At 42.8% G+C, this 21,441-nt stretch overlaps 1 protein-coding gene across 2 annotated transcripts in view; it reads left to right on the forward strand.

The window, feature by feature from the left end:
- Nucleotides 1-21,441, forward strand: part of LOC116061689 (protein kinase C epsilon type-like) — a 104,362-nt gene that overhangs the window by 47,696 nt on the left and 35,225 nt on the right. For both annotated transcript variants that reach the window (XM_031316004.2, XM_031316005.2), the window contains exons 3-10: nucleotides 5,778-5,946; nucleotides 6,815-6,849; nucleotides 6,996-7,084; nucleotides 9,763-9,895; nucleotides 10,339-10,481; nucleotides 12,762-12,858; nucleotides 12,970-13,238; nucleotides 15,069-15,242. In XM_031316004.2, the coding sequence (XP_031171864.1) occupies nucleotides 5,778-5,946; nucleotides 6,815-6,849; nucleotides 6,996-7,084; nucleotides 9,763-9,895; nucleotides 10,339-10,481; nucleotides 12,762-12,858; nucleotides 12,970-13,238; nucleotides 15,069-15,242 (1,109 nt within the window). The remainder of the gene's footprint in view (nucleotides 1-5,777; nucleotides 5,947-6,814; nucleotides 6,850-6,995; nucleotides 7,085-9,762; nucleotides 9,896-10,338; nucleotides 10,482-12,761; nucleotides 12,859-12,969; nucleotides 13,239-15,068; nucleotides 15,243-21,441) is intronic.

Below are 21,441 nucleotides of genomic sequence, written 5' to 3' on the forward strand. Positions count from 1 at the left end.
AAGAAACACTTTAAAAAGAGCTGATATCGAGTGTGAGACAGTAGTAGTTTGTCTCAGTGGACAGACATTAGAGGCCATATTTCTATAACCATGTTTCTACACAAAACATTGCCAGTGCCTTCCAGAACAACTCGTGTAACGGTTCCAGAAACAACTCATAGAAGGTTTTTCTGACCTCCCACCACTATGGTTAAGGTCTGTTTACATTCAGGCAGCGAGTACTGCTCGGTTAGCCAAAGCTTTGGGGATGATGGCCTCCATGGTTAAAAGAAACCAACGCTGACTGTTGGTTAAACATGGGAGGCAAACCACAGTCTACAGTATCAATCTCTCTGGATTACCCACTACGCACACTGTCTTTTTCTGCTACTCGAAGCGAGGACAGACAGTTCACACTGCGAAGAGTTTGCTTGTCAGGAAAACATAATCATAAGATGCATAGCACCCCTTCACCATCTGGCCTCTCTCTGCTGTATGCTACATAACGAAAAAGTGAAATTGTTTCCAGAGGTTTTGGGTGAGAGGGAAGAGGACACACACACACACATACACACACACACACACACACACACACACACACACACACACAGAGAGGCCCAGAGAGATCACTTGTTACACACTTCCAAAGAACATGTGTTCAAGTTGGCTAGGCGACCTGCAGGTGCCTACACTCTGTGTGTATATGTGTGTGTGTGTGTGTGTGTGTGTGTGTGTGTGTGTGTGTGCGCGCACCAGATTAGTGTTAGAGGGACATGAATCACGGAATGGAAGAAGAGAAAGACAGAGAGGGAGTTAACCGGAGGTCGAAAGAGGGGGAGAGGGAGTTGATAAATTGATTAATAAAGTGGAGTGTTCTCTAATGGACCAGTTACATCATCACAAAAAGAGAGAGAAGGGGGAGAGAGAGAGAGAGAGAGACATAGAAGATCAATACAGTGACAAAAGGGTGTCATTAGGACAAGGACTTTTCTGTCTGTTACAAATGTGTTATTTAATCTTATATTTCTTTCTGCTTCTCTCTGTTGCTTTTTCTGTCTGCAGTGTCATACGGAGTGGATGAAATTGCAGTCATTACTTAAATGTGTTTGCATAGCAGAGAACACATGGGTGAACTGTCATGCCTGAGAACTGCACATACACATACACACACGCATGCACATACGCACACACACACACACACACACACACACACACACACACACACACACACACACACACACACACACACACACACACACAAAGCCCTGTTGTCAAAAGCAGGTGAAATATGACTATGTTGTTCTGGTTCTGTTGTTATCAGCTGGGAGTATACTACTCTGAATATAATCTCACTTTGTAAGAAACATCTTGTGGCCTTCATGTAGAACACTTGGTTACTCATGGTTAATGCTTTGAATTCTGCATCTGTTATTGTGGCAGCTTGCATGCTGCAAATAAAGAAGCTACACAGCAGTAAGCTTTGGGGCAAATGGATGCTGCCGTCGCTGCTTTGTGAATGCTATTCATGTATTATTTTAACCGTAAGCATCTGCTTGTTTCCTACTGTGAGATAAACTTTTTTTGCTAGATGTGTAGCTGCCGCCAGCGATGCCACATGCATGAGTATTGCATATGTGGTTTTGTGGCAGACAAGTTGAAATGCTTGGAGGAAGTGGGCCAACTTTAACAGGATGAACTGAGCAAAGCAATGGCTTTGTGCAGGTCTGGGATGGAAAAGGGTCTCTGATGCCCTGGACATTGTGACAGGATGACCTTATGTCAAGCTATTGCTCCTTATCGGAATTGTTAAAGGTCCCATAGCATGACACTTTCACTTTATGAGGTTTTCTAACTTTACTGTGAGTTCCCCCAGCCTGCCTATGGTCCCCCAGTGGCTAGAAATGGTGATAGGTGTAAACTGAGCCCTGGGTATCCTGCTCTGCCTTTGAGAAAAGGAAAGCTCAGATGGGCCGATCTGGAATCTTCCTCCTTATGACGTCATAAGGGGAAAGGTTACCTCTCCTTTCTCTGCCTTGCCCGCCCAGAGAATTTGGCCCACCCATGAGAAAGAGAGAGACATCATGGCTTGCAAACAAGTGAAGCATGGCAGTTGGTCAAGGCCACACCCCCCACCCTCCACCTTGCCCCCCCCTCTCTCCTCCTCAATAGCATTTAAAGCTACAGACACAGAAATGGCACATCCTAAGGAAAGATCATTGTGGGACTGGCTCTAGTGGCTGTAATTCTGCACCAAGGCTGAATTTCGGGAAAGAGACTTCAGATACAGTATTAGGGGACCACTAAGGTCTATATAAAGAGACTTCAGATACAGTATTAGGGGACCACTAAGGTCTATATAAAAGAGACTTCAGATACAGTATTAGGACCACTAAGGTCTATATAAAAGAGACTTCAGATACAGTATTAGGGAACCACTAAGGTCTATATAAAAGAGACTTCAGATACAGTATTAGGGGACCACTAAGGTCTATATAAAAAGACGTCAGATACAGTATTAGGGGACCACTAAGGTCTATATAAAAGAGACTTCAGATACAGTATTAGGGGACCACTAAGGTCTATATAAAAGAGACTTCAGATACAGTATTAGGGGACCACTAAGGTCTATATAAAAGAGACTTCAGATACAGTATTAGGAGACCACTAAGGTCTATATAAAAGAGACTTCAGATACAGTATTAGGGGACCACTAAGGTCTATATAAAAGAGACTTCAGATACAGTATTAGGGGACCAGTAAGGTCTATATAAAAGAGACTTCAGATGCAGTATTAGGGGACCACTAAGGTCTATATAAAAGAGACTTCAGATACAGTATTAGGGGACCACTAAGGCCTATATAAAAGAGACTTCAGATACAGTATTAGGGGACCACTAAGGTCTATATAAAAGAGACTTCAGATACAGTATTAGGGGACCACTAAGGCCTATATAAAAGCATCCAAAAAGCAGCATGTCATAGGACCTTTAAAAAACTCCTTAGTTTCAGAAAGCAACACCACCAGCATGTTGCATGTAAATCATGGAGTAACAATTAGGGTTGGGTATCGTTGCAGCGATGTTTTTGGTGCCGCTAACGTCCGTTTCGGAGCATCAGAGAGCAGCTCAGGCATTTCAGTAGCACCGAAATGAGGCACAGAAATCTGCGTTGCTATTCGCTCTGGTAGATGCCGGTCGTTTAGTCAACCCTACCCAACCCTAGTATTGATAAGAGTACCAGTGACTAATGGTCTAGGGCTGCAACTAAAGATTCTTCTTCTGTCGATTATCTTCTTGATTAATCGATTAGTTGTTTGGTCTATAAAATGTCCAAAAACGGTGAAACATGTAGATCAGTGTTTCCCAAAAGCCCGTAGGAACGTCCTCAAATGTCTTGTTTTGTCCACAACTCAAAGATATTCAGTTTACTGTCACAGAGGAGAGAAGAAACTAGATATTATATATATATATATATATATATATATATATATATATATATATATATATATATATATATATATATATTTATTTATATTATATATAATATAATAAATGACTCAAACTGATTATCAAAATAGTTTACAAATAATTAATCCTCCTGTTGTCCTCAGGTCAGATTTGACCCATTTTAAACATTTTTGGTAACACTTTACTTGAAGGTATCTACATAAGAGTGACATAACACTGTCATGACACATGAACCCTAACCCTAACCCTAATTTGTCCGAATGACACTTAATGACAGAAGCGTTATGTCATAACGTTTATGACTTGTTTATAATGTTTATGACACGTTCATGACAGTGTCATGTCATTCTTATGTAGATACCTTCAAGTAAAGTGTAACCCAAGTTTCTATATCGGAAAGTTGGGTTTCTTTCAACCAAACTGTCTAAAACAATAATGTGGATGGTTCCCTACAACGCTCTTCACAAGTAAAAAATAAATTATCAGTTCACTACTTTCATTGAATTTGGGTGTTTTATTAAATTTGATAACATTTGGAAAGAAAAATGTAATAAAAAAAACGTTGAAAAAAAGTGACAAAAATGTCCAAAAAAAGTCGCAGAAAGATTGGACATAAACGTTGAAAAAGTGACAAAAACATCAGGAAAAGCGACAAAATGGTCGAAAAAGACGACCAAAACGTTGAAAAAAAAAAAGATTTAATTGTAAATTGTGACCCGTAAATACAAAAAGACGGGACGATGGGAAGACAACATAAGGGTTAAATAGGTGACAACTAATCGATTAATCTCTGTAGCTCTAGTATCAGTGGAATCTCATTTCCCCTCACTAATTGCCTGCCCATCCATTGATCTGTCCAACACTTTGTTCCAGGACATGATGTCACCACAGGCAATGGAATTGAGTATGTGTGTTCCTTCCATGCGTATAAGACTTTAAGTCTTTTAAATGAGTCCTGCTAATAAAGGTTAAGATGCACTTACTGTAGTTCTGTTAACGTGTCACCGTTTAACTTTTTGGGGGTTGTGATGAGGACATCAGAGAGGAACGGCATGTCTATCACAGACCCCCCCGCCACTACACCCTCCCCAGTGGACGACACTAAGTCTATCCCTGTTGCTAGGCAGCAGTCGTCAGTTGCTAGGTGATGGTGATGGCGTATAGCAAAAGGGGCTGGAAGAGTGTGAGTGAGGACAGGGAGAGAGGAATATACCGCGCGTCCGAGAGGTGGAACAGTTTGCCCGGAGGGTGGTGCCAGAGGAAAGATGGAGGGAGCATTTACGATAGGAAGAGTTCATCCTGTGTGTGTGTGTGTGTGTGTTTGTGTGTGTGGGGGAGAGTTAATTATATTCTGTACATTTGATATTTCATGTGTGTAAGTTGTTGTTTTGAACAGGAAGATGTGCTAGAGGAAAGGCCAGTGGGTCACCAAAAATGTTAAGATAAATCCTCCAGGGAACACAAATACCCACAGCCGCTTTTAAAAAATGAAATGTAAAAGCAAAAAGGAAAAGCTCTGCTCTGGATTAGAGCTGCAAAGACAAATCGATTAACCGATTAGTTGACTACCATTAAATGAATACCACCTATTTTGATTTGATTTGTCTTCTCACTCACATAATATCCATTACCTCGTTAACATGACTCTCTCACTTTCTCGCTCCAGGTAGTGTGTGTGTCTGTGTGTGTGTGTGTGCGTGCGTGCGTGTGTGTAATTAACACTGTGTAAGGCAGTAATTGAAATCGGTGCCGCTCCGCTAGGGGAACCCTCTGTGGTAATTAAACACAAGCAGGAGAGACAAAGTGAGACACAGAGACTGATTGTGTGAAAAAGCATAGACCAGTGTGCTTAATATGTCCCTTAATGGACATCCTCAGTCACTTTCAGCCACGCAGCGCCATCGCCATCTAGTGGTTACATGGTGCGAGTGCAGATTTCGTGACAGTTCATTGACTCACCAACAGTGTGAACACCAAATACTGCTTAAAATGTCTTCAAATTCCAGCACTAATATTAAAAAAAAGAACAGTAGAAAGCCTGTATTATTATACATTTTAAGATGAAATAAATATTAGTATTTCATTGCAGCTCATGCACAGAAGCTTGGTTAATTAATTGGGCCTATTTCAGAAGTTTTCAAAATTCTTGACAATCCCATTTTGCAGCAGTATAATTGAAGTGAGATGAGCAAACAGAGAAATTTATCTTTATAGATAAACAGATATATAGCATAATTAGAAGTTGGGGAAAAAAGTAAAAAAAATGGAATATATCGCAGAATAATGCAATGTTTTGTAATTTGTAATTTGCCTGTGTGTGTGTGCGTGCAGCTCCAGTGGGCTCTGCCGAGAATGAGGAGCGCGTGTTTCGGCAGCGGATGCGTCCCAGGAAGCGGCAGGGTGCCGTCCGCCGGAGGGTCCACCAGGTCAACGGACACAAGTTCATGGCCACCTACCTGAGACAGCCCACCTACTGCTCCCACTGCCGGGACTTCATCTGGTGAGGACACACACGCACACACACACAGGTTTGTTTCACTATCTTTGTGGGGACCCGTCATTGACATAATGCATTCCCTAGCCCCTTACCCTAACCTTAACCATCACCACTAAATGCCTAACCTTAACCCTTACCCTCACCCTAACCATAACCTAATTCTAAACCTAATCCTAAAACCAAGTCTTAACCCTCAAACAGCCCTTTAAAGTTGTGGGGTCCAGCATTTTGGCCCCACAAAGCTACAGCCGGGCAGGAAGTGAAACGGCGAGAGAATCCTGTCCATTTACCAAAAGACACCCCCCCAATATTATATATATGTCTCCTTTACAACATGGACTATGAGAGATTTATCTATGAGGTGGAAAAACATAATAAGACATCACAGATCTTTTTGATAAGGACAACTCCAGAAAAGAGAAGGCATGGAGTTTAACCACAGGAGTGCCTGGAGTGGAAGGTAGATACTAGCTTAATAAACACGTGATTGTCCTGTAAAGTACTCTTAGAGACTATATAATCTGCAAATCGGGCAGCAAGATGCTCCCCTTTCTGAGACGCTCCCGGTGTGGTTTGGCACGTGGCGGAGGACGGAACAAAACCGGAACGCAGCACCGGTGGAAATCAGGGTTAAGGACATTGAATCAAAAGCACAATGGATCTTTAATAATACATGAAACACATTTGATGTCCATCTCTTGTTATATCTTACAAAATAATCCCTTCCTAACCAGGACATAAAACACAGCTCTAAAAGGCAATACACATACAGTATAACTTGATTATGGATATTCTAACAGTTTCATCTGATTCATGCTGAGATTCAGGATTGTTTTCTCACATGTGTACTGTCTCTTTCTCTCACTTTCAGGGGTGTCTTAGGAAAGCAGGGCTACCAGTGTCAAGGTAGGATGGTGTCAACACATTCCTGTAGTCCAATGAGTCTAAATATTCATTCATGTTTGTCAAGATTATCAACCCGAGGCACTTAAAACACTTAAAATCCTCGTATAAATGTGTAACTTATGTCCGCGTGTGTGTTCCTCCTGCAGTGTGTACCTGTGTGGTCCATAAGCGCTGCCATGAGCTGATCATTACCAAGTGTGCAGGGATGAAGAAGCAGGAGGACACAGTCGAGGAGGTACCGATCTACATCTACAGGCTGCTTTTATTAGATACAACATGCTTCACCTGGAACAGACGCTGGCTACAGTTAAATCAGAGCAATGCCTTAAAACAGGGCTGTCAAACTCCACTTCACTAAGGGCCACACTGGAAAATGAGAACCACATTAAAGGAGAAATCCGGCGCAAAATGAACCTAGGGGTTAATACCACGTGTACCGAGTCGACCGTTCTCTGGGACATGTTTTCATGCTAATCGAATGTGACCAGTTTTAGAGCAAACCGCTAATTAGCTTATAACGCTAGTCGGCGGGGCACGGGTAAAGTAAAAAGAAATCACTATTTCTATACCGCTAACAAGGCTCAAAATAGCACCACACTTCCACAGTAGCATAATGATGATCCCTACATGTAAACAGAAGCATTGACAACTTTGTACAGACAGTTTATTAATAAGATAGTTTAGAAAGACAGTGCCGTTCACTATACATCTTGGGAAAACCAGTCATGACTAGGGTTGGGTACCGAAACGCGGTGCCAACAGGGCACCGGTTCCGACCTTAACGGTAGTAACGAGACTGAATAAGAACGAACATTTCGGTGCCTTATTTCGGTGCCTGACTTTACACTCCACTCAACAGCAGGTAACGTTAGCCTCCCTTTAGCTAGCAGCTGGATTAAACAGGTTAAAATGCTGACAGCTAACGTTAAACAGTGTAAAGTGGGACTGTATTTCAGCAGTCTGCTCTGCAGCGCAGCAGATGCAGACGTCAGAAAAACGCAGACGGTGCGTTCACTGAAACTGGTAACCTACAGCCTCGCGGTGCATTCAAAGTTATTGTAAAATACCCTTTTCCCATCTGGTGGTTGTTTTTGTCATTCAACAGCAATTTACTGGTGAAATAAGTTATTGTTTATTATAAGTAATTATAATATATAGTTATTACATTACTATTAAATCATTTCATTTTGACCATATGGCCGTAGTAATAAACAAGTTGTTCTTAAATGTCGACGACTGTTGTTTAGTACCCTTCTTTTTTTTCTTCTTTTTTTTTTAACTTTCTTAAAAAGTATCGGTTCAGGCACCGTTTAGGCACCAGCACCGGTTTAAAAGTACCGCTTTAGCACCGGTATCGGAAAAAAACCAAAGGATACCCAACCCTAGTCATGACCAGTCAAACAACGAACGCCCCTTCGCCGCGCAGCGTTCTGAAACCCTACAGTTTACACGTTTGTGACTAAACAAGACGATGTATCATCTCCATAGGAAACTACTCTCTGTACTTTGGTTCTAACTTCCATGTTTTCAGGCTTTTTTGTGCCAGCAGGCAAAAGGGAGGGGTCGTAACAAACTGCCAGCTCATGTCATGAAAGCCAGAGAAGCCACCAGCACGCAAAAGGGAGGGGTCGTAACATCCTCTGATTCACGGCTTTGTTCCAACGCCGCTCCCTCTCTTCAGTCACTCTCTAGCTCGCTCGACCCTAAACCGTGCTTGCGTGCTCTCGTTTAAACCGCCGTCCAAAACTCTCGCCATTACGATCATTTTAAAGTTGGTTACTGACTTGATCAGCCGACGTGGCTATGAGCTGATTGGCTGTTGAAACAGGTGACGTCCCTTACGTTCTAAAACCAGCCTCTGGCGACTTGACCACGAGTCGAGCTGAGACGGGCCGGTTCAGACCGCTGCGACTTTTCCCTGCAACGTTCTGAAACAGTTTAGTTTCGTCGCAAATCTTTGGTCTGAAATGGGCTGTGGACTGCCAGTAACTGACTGTACAATTTGGGGCTGCAGCATTCTTTTCTCTCTTGCCCCTCTTTATTATTTCTCATATGTTAACTGTCAGTAAAGGGCATTAACCTTTGTGTTGTCCTGGGGTCAAAATTGACCCGTTTTCAAAAGTTTTTTATATCAGAAATATGGATTTCTTTCAACCAAATGGCCCAAAAAATAACATGGATACATGGATATACGTTGTATGGAAGCCATGCAACATTCTTCGCAGGTAAAATGAACGATTACTTCCATTACATTTTGGGTGTTTTATTCAATATTATAGCATTTGGAAAAAAATGGTTTCAAAATAGTATCCTGACTAAACTTTTGTCTGTGATCCACTTAACATCTTCACTGTCAGTCATAGTAATTCATATTTTCTGCTTTTTTTAACTTAATTAAAATTAGGTATGATGTCTTAGGGTTTATCGACCATGAATGAAGAAAAAACATCAAAAGCATGGAAAAAAGCACCCGGGGGGAAAAAAGTGCCCCAAAAAAAGTACATTTTCAATTTTGACCTGGAAGGAGAACAAGTTCATAGTCTACAGGAAGACAACACGAGGGTCAACAACCCAAAAATAAATGTTGTCAGTAATGGTAGAGGGAACTAGAGCTGCAAGGATTAATCAATTAATCGCCAATTATTTTGATAATCGATTGAAGTCATTTTTTGAGAAAAAGATTCTCTGATTCCAGCTTGTTAAATGTGAATATTTTCTAGTTTCTTCATTCCTCTGTGACAAGTAAACAACAACAATTCATTGATTAATCGAGAAAATAATCGACAATGAAAATAATGGTTAGTTGCAGCCCCAGAGGGAACAACATTCACATTTTCCACATGTTTCCCACCAGCTCAGACCTCCAGACTCCTGCAGCTTTGTCTCACTGTCCTCTTTGTGCCTCTCTTACAGCCTCTCGGCTCTCAGAGGTTCAGTGTCAACGTGCCGCATAAGTTCAGCATCCACAACTTTAAAGTTCTCACCTTCTGCGACCACTGTGGCTCTCTGCTCTGGGGTCTGCTGCGACAGGGACTCCAGTGTAAAGGTACGGACCACTCAGCTTTCATCCATGCAATGCTTTGGGTCATGAAAAGTTGTGACAAACATACTCAGGTCTTTATCATCCCTATCCCAATGGAAGGTCTTTGTAAACAACCCATGTATCTCCTAATATTATTTTACCTTTCGTATTTTTTCTGTTGATTTGATTTTTTTCTTTCCTCTTTCTTTTCTTTTCAGTATTTTAGTTTATTTTTTATTTTTAATTGGATTATGCAATGGAGATTGCCCAGATGAAGCCCCTTTTTTGCATCTCTCCATCACATCTTTTATCAATTATGTGTATATCAATCTGAAGTACTTGTATACGTGTAAACCAATGAACTAAACTAAACTACACTAATCCTACACACTTCACTTGAGCTTGGACAAAAGAAAAATCAATTCTAGTGTGTGCATGCTAACTCTGTCTTTGTGTGTGTGTCTCAGTGTGTAAAGTGAACGTACACCGGCGCTGTGAGAGTAACGTAGCTCCTAACTGCGGTGTGGACGCCAGAGGAATCGCTAAAGTCCTCTCCGACCTCGGAGTCACGCCAGACAAGATCTCCAACAGCGCCCAGAGACGGAAAAAGGTGAGAAAGTCAACTGGCCGGCTGTACATCCACACTACTCGTGTTTGCATTTCCAAGCCGATGTCCGTCCACACAAGAGTTTTAGCGCCAGTAGCAGAACTCATCTCCGCCTCTCAGTGTTGTAGGACTCGAGATCGGTCTTGGTCTTAAAGTACTCATAGTATGCTCATTTCCAGGTTCATAATTGTATTTAGAGGTTATATCAGAATAGGTTTACATGGTTTAATTTTCAGAAAACACCATATTTTTGTTGTACTGCACATTGCTGCAGCTCCTCTTTTCACCCTGTGTGTTGAGCTCTCTGTTTTAGCTACAGAGTGAGACCTCTCACTTCTGTTCCATCTTTGTTGGGAGTCACACATGCTCAGTAGCTAGGTAAGGACTACTAGCCAGTCAGAAGCAGAGTATGAGGGCGTGCCCTGACAGTACCTAGGTAAGGACTACTAGCCAGTCAGAAGCAGAGTATGAGGGCGTGCCCTGACAGTACTTAGGTAAGGACTACTAGCCAGTCAGAAGCAGAGTATGAGGGTGTGCCCTGACAGTACCTAGGTAAGGACTACTAGCCAGTCAGAAGCAGAGTATGAGGGCGTGCCCTGACAGTACCTAGGTAAGGACTACTAGCCAGTCAGAAGCAGAGAATGAGGGCATGCCACACTAGCAGCTAGGTGAGCATTATAACGTGTGTTACAAAGTGACCACGTTTGTCTCTGAAGTAAAGGCTGGACTACAACAGAGCTGTTGGGAGCAGTTTGTGAACAGTGTTTTCTGTTGGAGATGGTAAGTCCCTTTGGGGGGGACTTTGGGCTTTTTCACTTTGTAAACTTATAATGTGCACAAAAAAGATATATAAGACAATAAAGGAAAGGGGAAAAGCCAAAAAGCATAATTTGAGCACTTTAAGACTGGTCTCAAGACCACTTTTTGAAGGTCTCGTCTCGGAATCAACCGCAGTTTTACTCGGTCATGTATCGGTTATATTTTGTTCAAAAGCATTTATCTGCGATTTTTGACTGTAACGTGCTGCTATATTCTATTAGTGTCCACTGCTAACTGTAGTAGCTACATCTTGGCTGCCAATTTGTTAAATTCTCCCCAATTTCGGGTCGCATTCCTGCTGAAACATGTCCGATTGGGTAGTGTAACGTTAGCCTAGTGAAAAATATTAAGTAGCTACATGCTAATGCAAGATAGCTGTAATCTTGGCAGCCAATGCGGGTCATTTCTCCCCAATTTCGGGTCACTTTACTGCTGGGACATGTCCGGTTGTGTAGTATTTGGTTTAAAAGCCTTTATTGGTGATTTTTCACGGTACACAGTCCAGCTTTATACTCCACTGCAGTGGCTCCAGCTAGTGAAACCAAGGGGGTAAGCTTCGCTTCAGAGCTCGAATCTCCTATGGCGCCATTTTGATGCTACAAAGTGATCACCCCCCGTTAGCATTCCATTGACTGCCATTCATTTTGACGTCACTTTGACAGCGAATAACTTTACATCTGAAGCGTTTAAAGACTTTATTTGTCCATTGTTTATTTCTAAAGAAACACGACAATGTATAAAAGGCTCCATTACCTTGTACCTCACGTTATGGCTCCGTAGCAGACGTTTTTGTAAAAATAGGCTAACGATTGTGTCATAACCACGCGACTTACTGTCGCACAGTAGAGGAATTACCGTATAGTACAGGAGAAGCTCGCAGGCAGTTTGGACTTACATTAGCTGTTTAAGTTTAATTACTTATGTTAACTAGCATTTTAGTTAGCAATAATTAGCCTGTGTCCATGTTATCTCCTTACATATACCTACGCTCTCCTTCTCTGTAAGATTGGGAATGATTGAGATTTCTCTTGGCACAGCTACCAGAAGACTTCCAACTTTCAGACACGTTGCTCACGTCACATTTACGTTGTTTCTCTCAGTTGGAGGCTGCGCAGTAACGCTCAGCGCTCACTGGAAAAGTCCAGAGCAACGGGATCTGTTGGTCCATTCTTATATACAGTCTATGAGTGAAACAACAGTGGAGGCTGCTGAGCAGAGCGCAGATTCCAGGAAACACGCTGGCCAATCAGAGCAGACTGGGCTTTTTCGGGAGGGGGGGCTTAAAGAGACAGGCGCTCCTACAGAGCGTCTCATACAGAGGGTGAATACAGGAGCGGCAGCCATGGGCAGTATGAGATAAATAAAGTGTTTCTTGAACATTAAAGCATGTAATCATGTTGTAGTACAAACACAAAATACAAGTATGAACCTGATAATGCTATATAATAGTTCCCCTTTAAACAGCTTCCCCAGGGTCAGGATCCGCAGCAGCCGTTATCAGGGACGCCTAAGACAGAAGAGGATCGCTCAAGGTCCGCCCCCACCTCTCCGTGTGACCAGGGTAGTACAAGTCCTCCCCATGACACATAAACTCAAAACCAGCATGAAACTAAAAACCAAAAAGGAACAAAGCACACCAGAACTCATCTTCTCTTTCCCTGTGTCTGTCCAGACGTGAAGGAGCTGGAGAACATCCGGAAGGCTCTGTCGTTGGACCACCGCGGAGCGGAACACAAAACTCACCCTCTCTCCTCCCCCACATCTGTCACCGCGGTAACGGGCGACGGTCACGAGGACGGGCGAGTCGGCAGCGTCGGAGTGGAGGGCGAGGAAGGGCGGGGGAACGGTGACGTCAAAGGTCACACCGCTCCGCAAATCAAGAGGATGAATTTGCACGACTTTGTGTTCATCAAAGTTCTGGGCAAAGGAAGCTTCGGAAAGGTACAGGGTTTTTCCTGGCTCAGAATGGGCCTTTTTGAGGAGGGGGGGGGGGGGGGGGCTACGCACGGCAGTAAGCATGGTCGGTCCGCGTACAGTAAAGGCAATGAGTCTGTGTTACCATATTTGACAGAAATCCATGCAATTGCCTGTTATTTCTGACAATTAGATAAACAAAAATGTCTATTTTGCTTGAGTAAATATAACCCCAATTAACAAAACTGGTTACAATTTTTTTTAGATTTGAATAAATCACCGGGAGAGTCTCGTACAGCCTGACTCGGTTCATGTTCGGCTTGTTCAAAGGTTGTTTGGTATATTGCTCTTAAAGTGATGGTTCGGAGTAATTTCACCCTAGGCTGCTTTGCACCTTGACCTCGAGCCAAACAACCCCCCATAAGCTTTTTTCCCTTGTTATAACGTTGGTCGAGTTAGCGTTATCAGCTGGTTAGCTTAGTGCAGGCGCTAATGGATCCACGTTTGTATCTCGTAAATTACCCCACTAATAATGCCCGGAATGATACCAAACTTCTACAGTAGTACAAATAGTTTCTGTACTTATAAAATGAGGCATTAGAAAGTTTGTAACTACGCCAGAAGTATATTTAAATAACACTTGCCTGATGGATACTCCTCTCGGCTGCTACCGCTCCTCTCGGCTGCTACAGCGCGATAGCGCAGTAGTATCCATCAGGCAAGTGTTATTTAAATATACTTCTGGCGTAGTTACAAACTTTCTAATGCCTCGTTTTATAAGTACAGAAACTATTTGTACTACTGTAGAAGTTTGGCATTATTCCGGGCATTATTAGTGGGGTAATTTACGAGATACAAACGTGGATCCATTAGCGCCTGCACTAAGCTAACCAGCTGATAACGCTAACTCGACCAACGTTATAACAAGGGAAAAAAGGGGGGGCGCCAAAAATTCCTCTATGCAGGAAAACCCCTAAAGTATCGTTTTTTGCTTGTGTTTTTGTCTGCTATCCCTCTCTCATTCCTTTGGCTTTTCATCTCATGTTTGTAATTTTGTGTTTTAAAATCTTATTCCTTTTTTTATTTCCATTGGTGTTTTTCTTTCTTCCTTTCTTGCTTGCTCATTTTATGGTTTGGGTCTTATTTTTAAAGATTTTTTTTAAAGATTTTTTTTGGGGGGGCATTTCCGCCTTTAATGATAGGAAAGCAATGAAAGGGGGAGGGAGAGGGGGAAGACATGCAGGAAATTGTCCCAGGTCGGACTCCAACCCCGGACCTTCTGCGTCGAGGCATGAACCTCCGTACATGTGCGCCCGCTCTACCGACTGAGCTATCCTGGCCACGGTTTGGGTCTTATTTTAACAGTTTTGCCTTGCACCCTTCAACTTTGTCCTGAAGGGTGCTATATCAAATAGACTTATTATATTATTGTTCCAGTTCTCCTTCACTCTGCTACCTGTCGCTCTATGTGAGTACAAAAAAAGATTGATGTACGCTAACAATGATGGATCAGAAAACAGTCCGTCATATGAGAGACAGATCCGTGTCGATGTATCGATTCAGTCGTCAACGATCCAATATTATTCATACGAAGTGAAAATGTTGATACATATCGTCATTTTAAGATTCCCCCTCAATTTGAAATTCCCTCTTATGTTATTGCCTCGTATCGGTCCGTGTATTTAATCGAATCGTATCGTGGCAGACTTTGTGATAGCAGTAAATATTGTATTGTTGTCCAAGGAATTGATATAACGTATCGTGATAAAACGCAAGATTTACACCCCTGATGATGAGGGAGAGACTTGAGAGCTTTTTTGGACAATATTCTCTCAAATGTGTGTGTGTTGTGAGCAGGTGATGCTGGCGGAGCTGAAGGGCAGCGACGAGGTGTACGCCGTCAAAGTGCTGAAGAAAGACGTGATCTTGCAGGACGACGACGTGGACTGCACTATGACCGAGAAACGGATCCTGGCCCTGGCCAGAAAACACCCCTACCTGACACAGCTCTACTGCTGCTTCCAGACTAAAGTAGGAACACACACACACACACACACACACACACACACGCCGGCTGGTCCCACCCAATCAAACATGAATAACATTTCCTGAGTGTAATTACAGATGTACAGATACTGGCTCCCCACTGCTGACACACACACACACACACACACACACACTCACTCACTTGCAGACATACGTTGCACCTCCAGGGTGCACCAGCAGACCACATTTTGAATCTGTAGCCTCCAGTCGTTGACTTGTGTGACTTTAAATTCAAGTAAGTTTTGAATGCAGGACATGTAATGAAGTATTTTCAGTGTTGTCTTAGTACTTTTACTTAAGTAACGGATCTGAATACTTCCTCCACCACTGACTACAAAACAAATCACGATTAATCGAACATTTTACCTCGATTACGATTAATTTTCTTTTTTTTTATTAATTTTTTGCCCTCATAGTTCACTGACAAGGTTTGTCAGTTTACAAATATGTAAATACGCTCAGCTATTAAAGGTGGGGTCATGTTTTGTAATGAAAAGAGTGCATATCTTATCTTTGTGATTTTAAAACAGTTGAAAGAAACACACACAGACAAACTGTTGTAACAACTGACACTTGAAATCAAAAGCACACGTTGCATGGAATGAAAACGTCTTATGAAAAAAATCACATTTTACAATGTCAAAAGCAAGTTTCCTAAAAAAAAAAAAAAGTAGCCAAGGACCCCTTAACTGAAAGAGAGATGGAGCTGGGACCCCCTATTACATATATTTTATAAAATGAAGTTGCATAATAAACTGGGCCTACAATAACTTGTAGGGCGGCCTAAAGCCTTTATACATACCTTTTTTGCATAGAATACTAAGCCATTCAAATAGCCCAATAATTGTTGGCAAAACAGTAATTTGGAGGCCCCCCTGCATTAACTCTGAGGACCCCCTGTTGAAGATCCATGACTTAAATTATTTGCAAAAACAATAAAAGAGTATAAATATTGCTATGGCGATAGTAAAACTCGGAGCGGAGTTTGAGTTTGTGTCCCGGTTTAGAGGTTCTGAATTTCGGTTTTGGTTACTTTTTCGGGGACAAACTGTCCTCAGTTCAGCATCCGTGTTCTGTACCTGTTGATCAAAACGCTGCAGTCCACCGAGGCTCAGTGTTTTGAGAGCGGGAACAGTTTCCAGGGAGCGTTTTAAACACCCGAGTCATTAGTAAAGCGTCTGCCGTCAGCTCGGACAATCAGCTTTATTTTCCCTCCCTCCAGTCCCTCTCTTTCACACTCGGCTCTCCTCTCATCCGCTCCACTTCTCGGCTAATTTGTCCATCCTTTACAGTAAGTGGACAATGACAGACGGACGCACAAAGGGCACCCGTGGGTGGAACGCAGACAGCTCCTCCAGGCCGCCGTATGTTTTGTCTATCCTATGTTACACAAGTGTTCCTGTTGCGAAGCATATAGAGGCTCTGTAGATGTACTTCTGTGTGTGTGTGTGTGTGTGTGTGTGTGTGTGTGTGTGTGTGTGTGTGTGTTTGTGTGTTGGTACACTGCACGGCTGTGTACCAACTTGCTGACTTGCTGAAGGAACAGCTCCTTTCACTGCAGCTTGAGCCTGACGGTGCTGAGGACGCCGCACAGGTGGTAACTGTTATCACAAAGGGCTCAACAAAAGACGAGCTGCACAAGCCTGAACATTTGACTGGAGACGCCTTTGAGGTTAACTTTGAAGGAGACTGGGGGCTGGGTAGTTTCGCATTGCCAGACCTTCCTCCACAGCGCTGCTGAGGAGGGTCTGGCTAGTCCACACAGCATTACGGGATGGGAGAAAAACGTGCTCTGGTTTATCGGCATTTCTTTAAACCAATCACAATCATCTTGGGCGGCGCTAAGCGCTGCAAAATAGCCTAAACTAGTACATAGTGGAACATGTGTATATTTCAAAGGTTGTTATAGTCGTGCAACAGAAAACTGAGATTGGACAGATAGTCTAGCTAGCTGTCTGGATTTACCCTGCAGAGATCTGAGGAGCAGTTAACCATAGTCCTCACAAATCCACCGGAGTTTAGAACGACAACGCAAAGAAAGAGGAAAGTGACAGACATCCGGAAATGACGGACATCCGGTTTTAAAAGAACTCCCTGTGAGCCAAAACCTCAGATTTCAGTCTGTTCTAAACGCTTTCAACACTTTTCTACTCCTATTCCTATATATGTGTTCTAAATACGGTCATCTGCTTCAGGCAAGCTACTGCAGTGTTTACATGTATACATATTTACACACACTGCTACATGTAGCTACATGCTAACGCCAGGGAAACCTGTAATCTTGGCTACTGATGTTAATTTCTCCCTAATTTCAGATCACATTCCTGCTGGAACATGTCCGGTTGTGTCATTTTTGTTTAGAAGCCTTTATCGGTGATTTGCGACGCTACAAAAAGGGCTGCTTTACTCTGTTACAGTCCACTGCTAACTGCATGTTGCTACATGCTAACGCCAGAGGGGAGCGTGCCTATGTTCCCAGAGCCCTATGTTCCCACATTTCTACAATTTTTCTTTTTTTTTCACTGAAAACTAGGCCCTATGTTCCCACATTTCTATGATTTTTTTTCCAAAATTAGGCCCTATGTTCGCCTAACCCCTAACCCACCCTTACCCTTGGGAAGGGAAATGTAGGAACACAAGACCTAATTTTGAAAATGTCCTAGAAATGTGGAAACATAAGGCTAAACCCCACCAGGGAAACCTGTAATCTTGGTTTGCTGATGTTGTTAATTTCGGATCCCATTCCTGCTGGGACATGTCAGGTTGTGTGGTATTTGGCTTAGAAGCCTCTGTTGGTGATTTTTCACGGTATAAAGTCTTGCTATATACACCGTTGCAGCGGCAGTAGCACAGAGACAGCGCCAAGCACCAACACTGAAGATCCGGCAACACTGACAAATCAGAGCAGCAGTGAATCAGGCGGGCGAGGAATCCTCTGAGCCTGCGGTTATTGTTTTGTAGACAGAGGAGTCACTCTGTTTGCGTCCTCAACACACATTAGTTTCAAACAGAACTCTGGCACCTGTATTAGTGAAAACACACCTGTTGTTACCACCAGAAACAGGCGTCAACCTGGACCAAAATCCCAATCATAACAACTTAAAGATGTGTCCAAAAGGAACCGTCTGAAAATCTTGTCAATTGTGGTTCTTTGAATGTTGGCAAAACAGTCGAACACTTCTCAACTTGTTAGATTGTTTCTTTTGAAATGCAAATCACTGGCCAATGGGATGAGATACTTTACCTGCTTCCAATGCCAATCGATTTCATTTTAAGAGTTAAAAAGTTAAGAGTTTTTTTTTCCCACGACTATTTTTTGGCCATTTTAGGCCTTTATTTCTGACAGGACAGCTTGGACTTGAAAGGGGATAGAGGGGGGGAATGACATGCAGCAAAGGGCCGCAGGTCGGATCGAGGACTATGGGCCCTATCTTGCACCCGGCGCAGCACAAAGCCCGACGTAAGTGTCTTTGCTAGTTTAAGACCGACACAGTTGTCAATTTCCCGTCCAGCGCCCGCATCATTTAAATAGCAAATGCACCTGCGCCCATCTGTGCAGCCATGGTTGCGCTGGTATTACAGGGAGGTGTGTTCAGGTGCATTCTTGGCGTATTGCTATCTTGAGGCAGCGGGAAGTGATGGCACCATTGACCAACAAAAAGCTGGTCTAAAGTCAATAACGTTATTTTAACAGCGTATTAGTAAAATACTCCTAGGCTTATGCACAGCGCGCGCACATTATGCTTGTTACACACACAGGGAAGCACAGCATCACACACATATGCAAAAGATTACAAATAAAAATATTACGGTGCAAATCCTCCATCATAATAGCAATGCCCCAAGGTCCAAACGCGCCTGGCTTTTAAAGGGAATGGGAGATGATCTCTGATTGGTTGATTGCATGTTACGCCCAAAACACACCTCTGATTAATGAAGACACTAAGTACAACCCTTTTGAACCATGCGCCCGGCGCACGGACTTTTTTTTCCGCCGTCAAACTAGCAAAAGTCGATTTGGACACGCCCTAAACGCACCTGCGCCACGCACTTCACGCCGTGCGCTCAGATTGTTAAAATAGGGCCCTAACCCTCTTTATGTGTTTGTGCGCACTTAAGGTGAGCTAACCAGGCGCCCAAGAGTTTTCTTTCTTGGTTCCTGTGATGCCAGTCTTGCCAGTGAAAACATGAAAAAAATGGAAAATCCTTGCGGGCGCCAGTGGAAAAAATTTACCTTCATTTTGGGTGATTTATTATCAAGAAAAGTAAGCCCCGACTGGTACGTACATTATTAGACAAAAGTCTAAAGGCCGAAGTTTTTCTGTGGCTGATCAGTAGGAGTCAGAGATGTCAGGGAGGAGCAGTCGAGTGCAGGACGTCGTGTTAGCGGCATCTTTTGTTTATTTTCTCAGACTGTTCTGGAAAGCTGGAGTCTAATGTTGGCGTCTCCCGTTCAATTTATTTATTCCTGTCATTTTCCTTCCGAGGCAAACACAAACATGCGCAGGGTGGACGGATGAGAGAGAGACAGAGGGTAACAGAGACAGCAGGGCAGAGTTTTTGTGACATTTGAATTGTTTCTTCTTGTTTTTTTTCTTCATTAGGAACACATACTCACACACACACACACACACACACACACACACACACACACACACACACACACACACACACTCTCTCTCTCTCTGGCAGTCAGGGGAGATTGGGAGTGTGTTTTTTGGACAAAACAAAGGTTGTGGCTCTTATGTAACTGCTTTGATCGTTATCAGGGACATGATGTGTATTCCATATGCTGTGGGACCCCACCCTCATCACCCCCACCTCCCCGCCCAACTCTACTTATTTGGAACACACACTTGTAATGACCTGGACTCGATGTGATTGCAATAAGCAAAACCCACATATGCATTCTGTATATGGAATATAATCTCTCTCTCTCTCTCTCTCTCTCTCTCTCTCTCTCTCGCTCTCTCTCTCTCACACACACACACACACACAGCTTCACAGTGGTGTCACACTTCCTCTTATGTAACGGTGTGTTCCACTCGGCCTGTCGCCACGCTGATCCACATCGACTCAGGGCGCTAATGAATAAGCTCATTGGACCACCATGACAGTGCAGTGTGAGACTGAATTCAGCTGCCGTAGGTATGGGCAAGAGGTCGATTGTGGTGTTGGTTTTCAACCTCTGCAGGAGGGTTTTATGTTTTTAAAGTAGTTATATCACATATAATATAAAATCCTGCTTGTACAACCCTAGAAATCCTTGGTGCTGTCTAAAAATGACTATTAAGCCCCGTTAACACCATAGACTGTGAAGTGAAGTACACAAACATATACATAAAAACTATGATGAACCGGTGGTCATGTAGTGACCAAAAAGTGACCAAAAATGTCCAAAAAGCAATTAGAATGTCAAAAAAGGGACAAATCGTCAAAATAAGACGACAAACTAGATCGTGTGAGTGTGTGATTATGTTAACTTTTAAAACACACATTCCTTTAAAATATATATTTTTATGAAATACTTTTTGTAAAAAATGTGCAACACATTGTTGCAGAGTTGCTGCTTTTAGATTGTAATGGGATACATTCATTTATTGTTCATTTTGCATTCTTTTTATTATATTTTATTTATTATAATAAACATATTTTTCAATTAGATTCATACTTTGTTTTTCCATGTACCTCTGTCTCTGAACATCACTATACTTAAAAAAAAAAGTCTTAGTACTTTGTTTGACCTATGTTCTACCTACACCCGCCCCCCTCGCTCCCTCCCTCCCTCCCTCCTGTTCTTCTTAATCGACTGTGGGATCGCAGTCGTTCCCCTATCGGCCTAATTACCGCCAAGAAATGTAAATAACATTATACAACAGTAGCGCCCGGCCCCATTCTGCTCGGCACACAGAGGCAGAGCGGGGGAAGTAAAGGCAAGGGAAGAAGTGAACGAGGAAATGCAGAGAGAAGAGATGCAGTATGATTAGAGAAAAACAGTGACATCTGGTTTTAGACTGCGGATTGTCAATATTTGTGGTTTGAACGGCGTGAAGGGAGGATGATAAACGGCGAGGAAGAAGGGGGCAGAGGGTTTTGTAAGAAGTGAGTGAAGTGAGGAACAGGACAGATTACAGAGGAAGAGTGAGTGGTTTTTAACGAGCTGTAATTGGTGAACATCAGAGGC

The sequence above is a fragment of the Sander lucioperca genome, chromosome 15 (assembly GCF_008315115.2).
Source record: "Sander lucioperca isolate FBNREF2018 chromosome 15, SLUC_FBN_1.2, whole genome shotgun sequence".
Lineage (NCBI taxonomy): Eukaryota > Metazoa > Chordata > Actinopteri > Perciformes > Percidae > Sander > Sander lucioperca.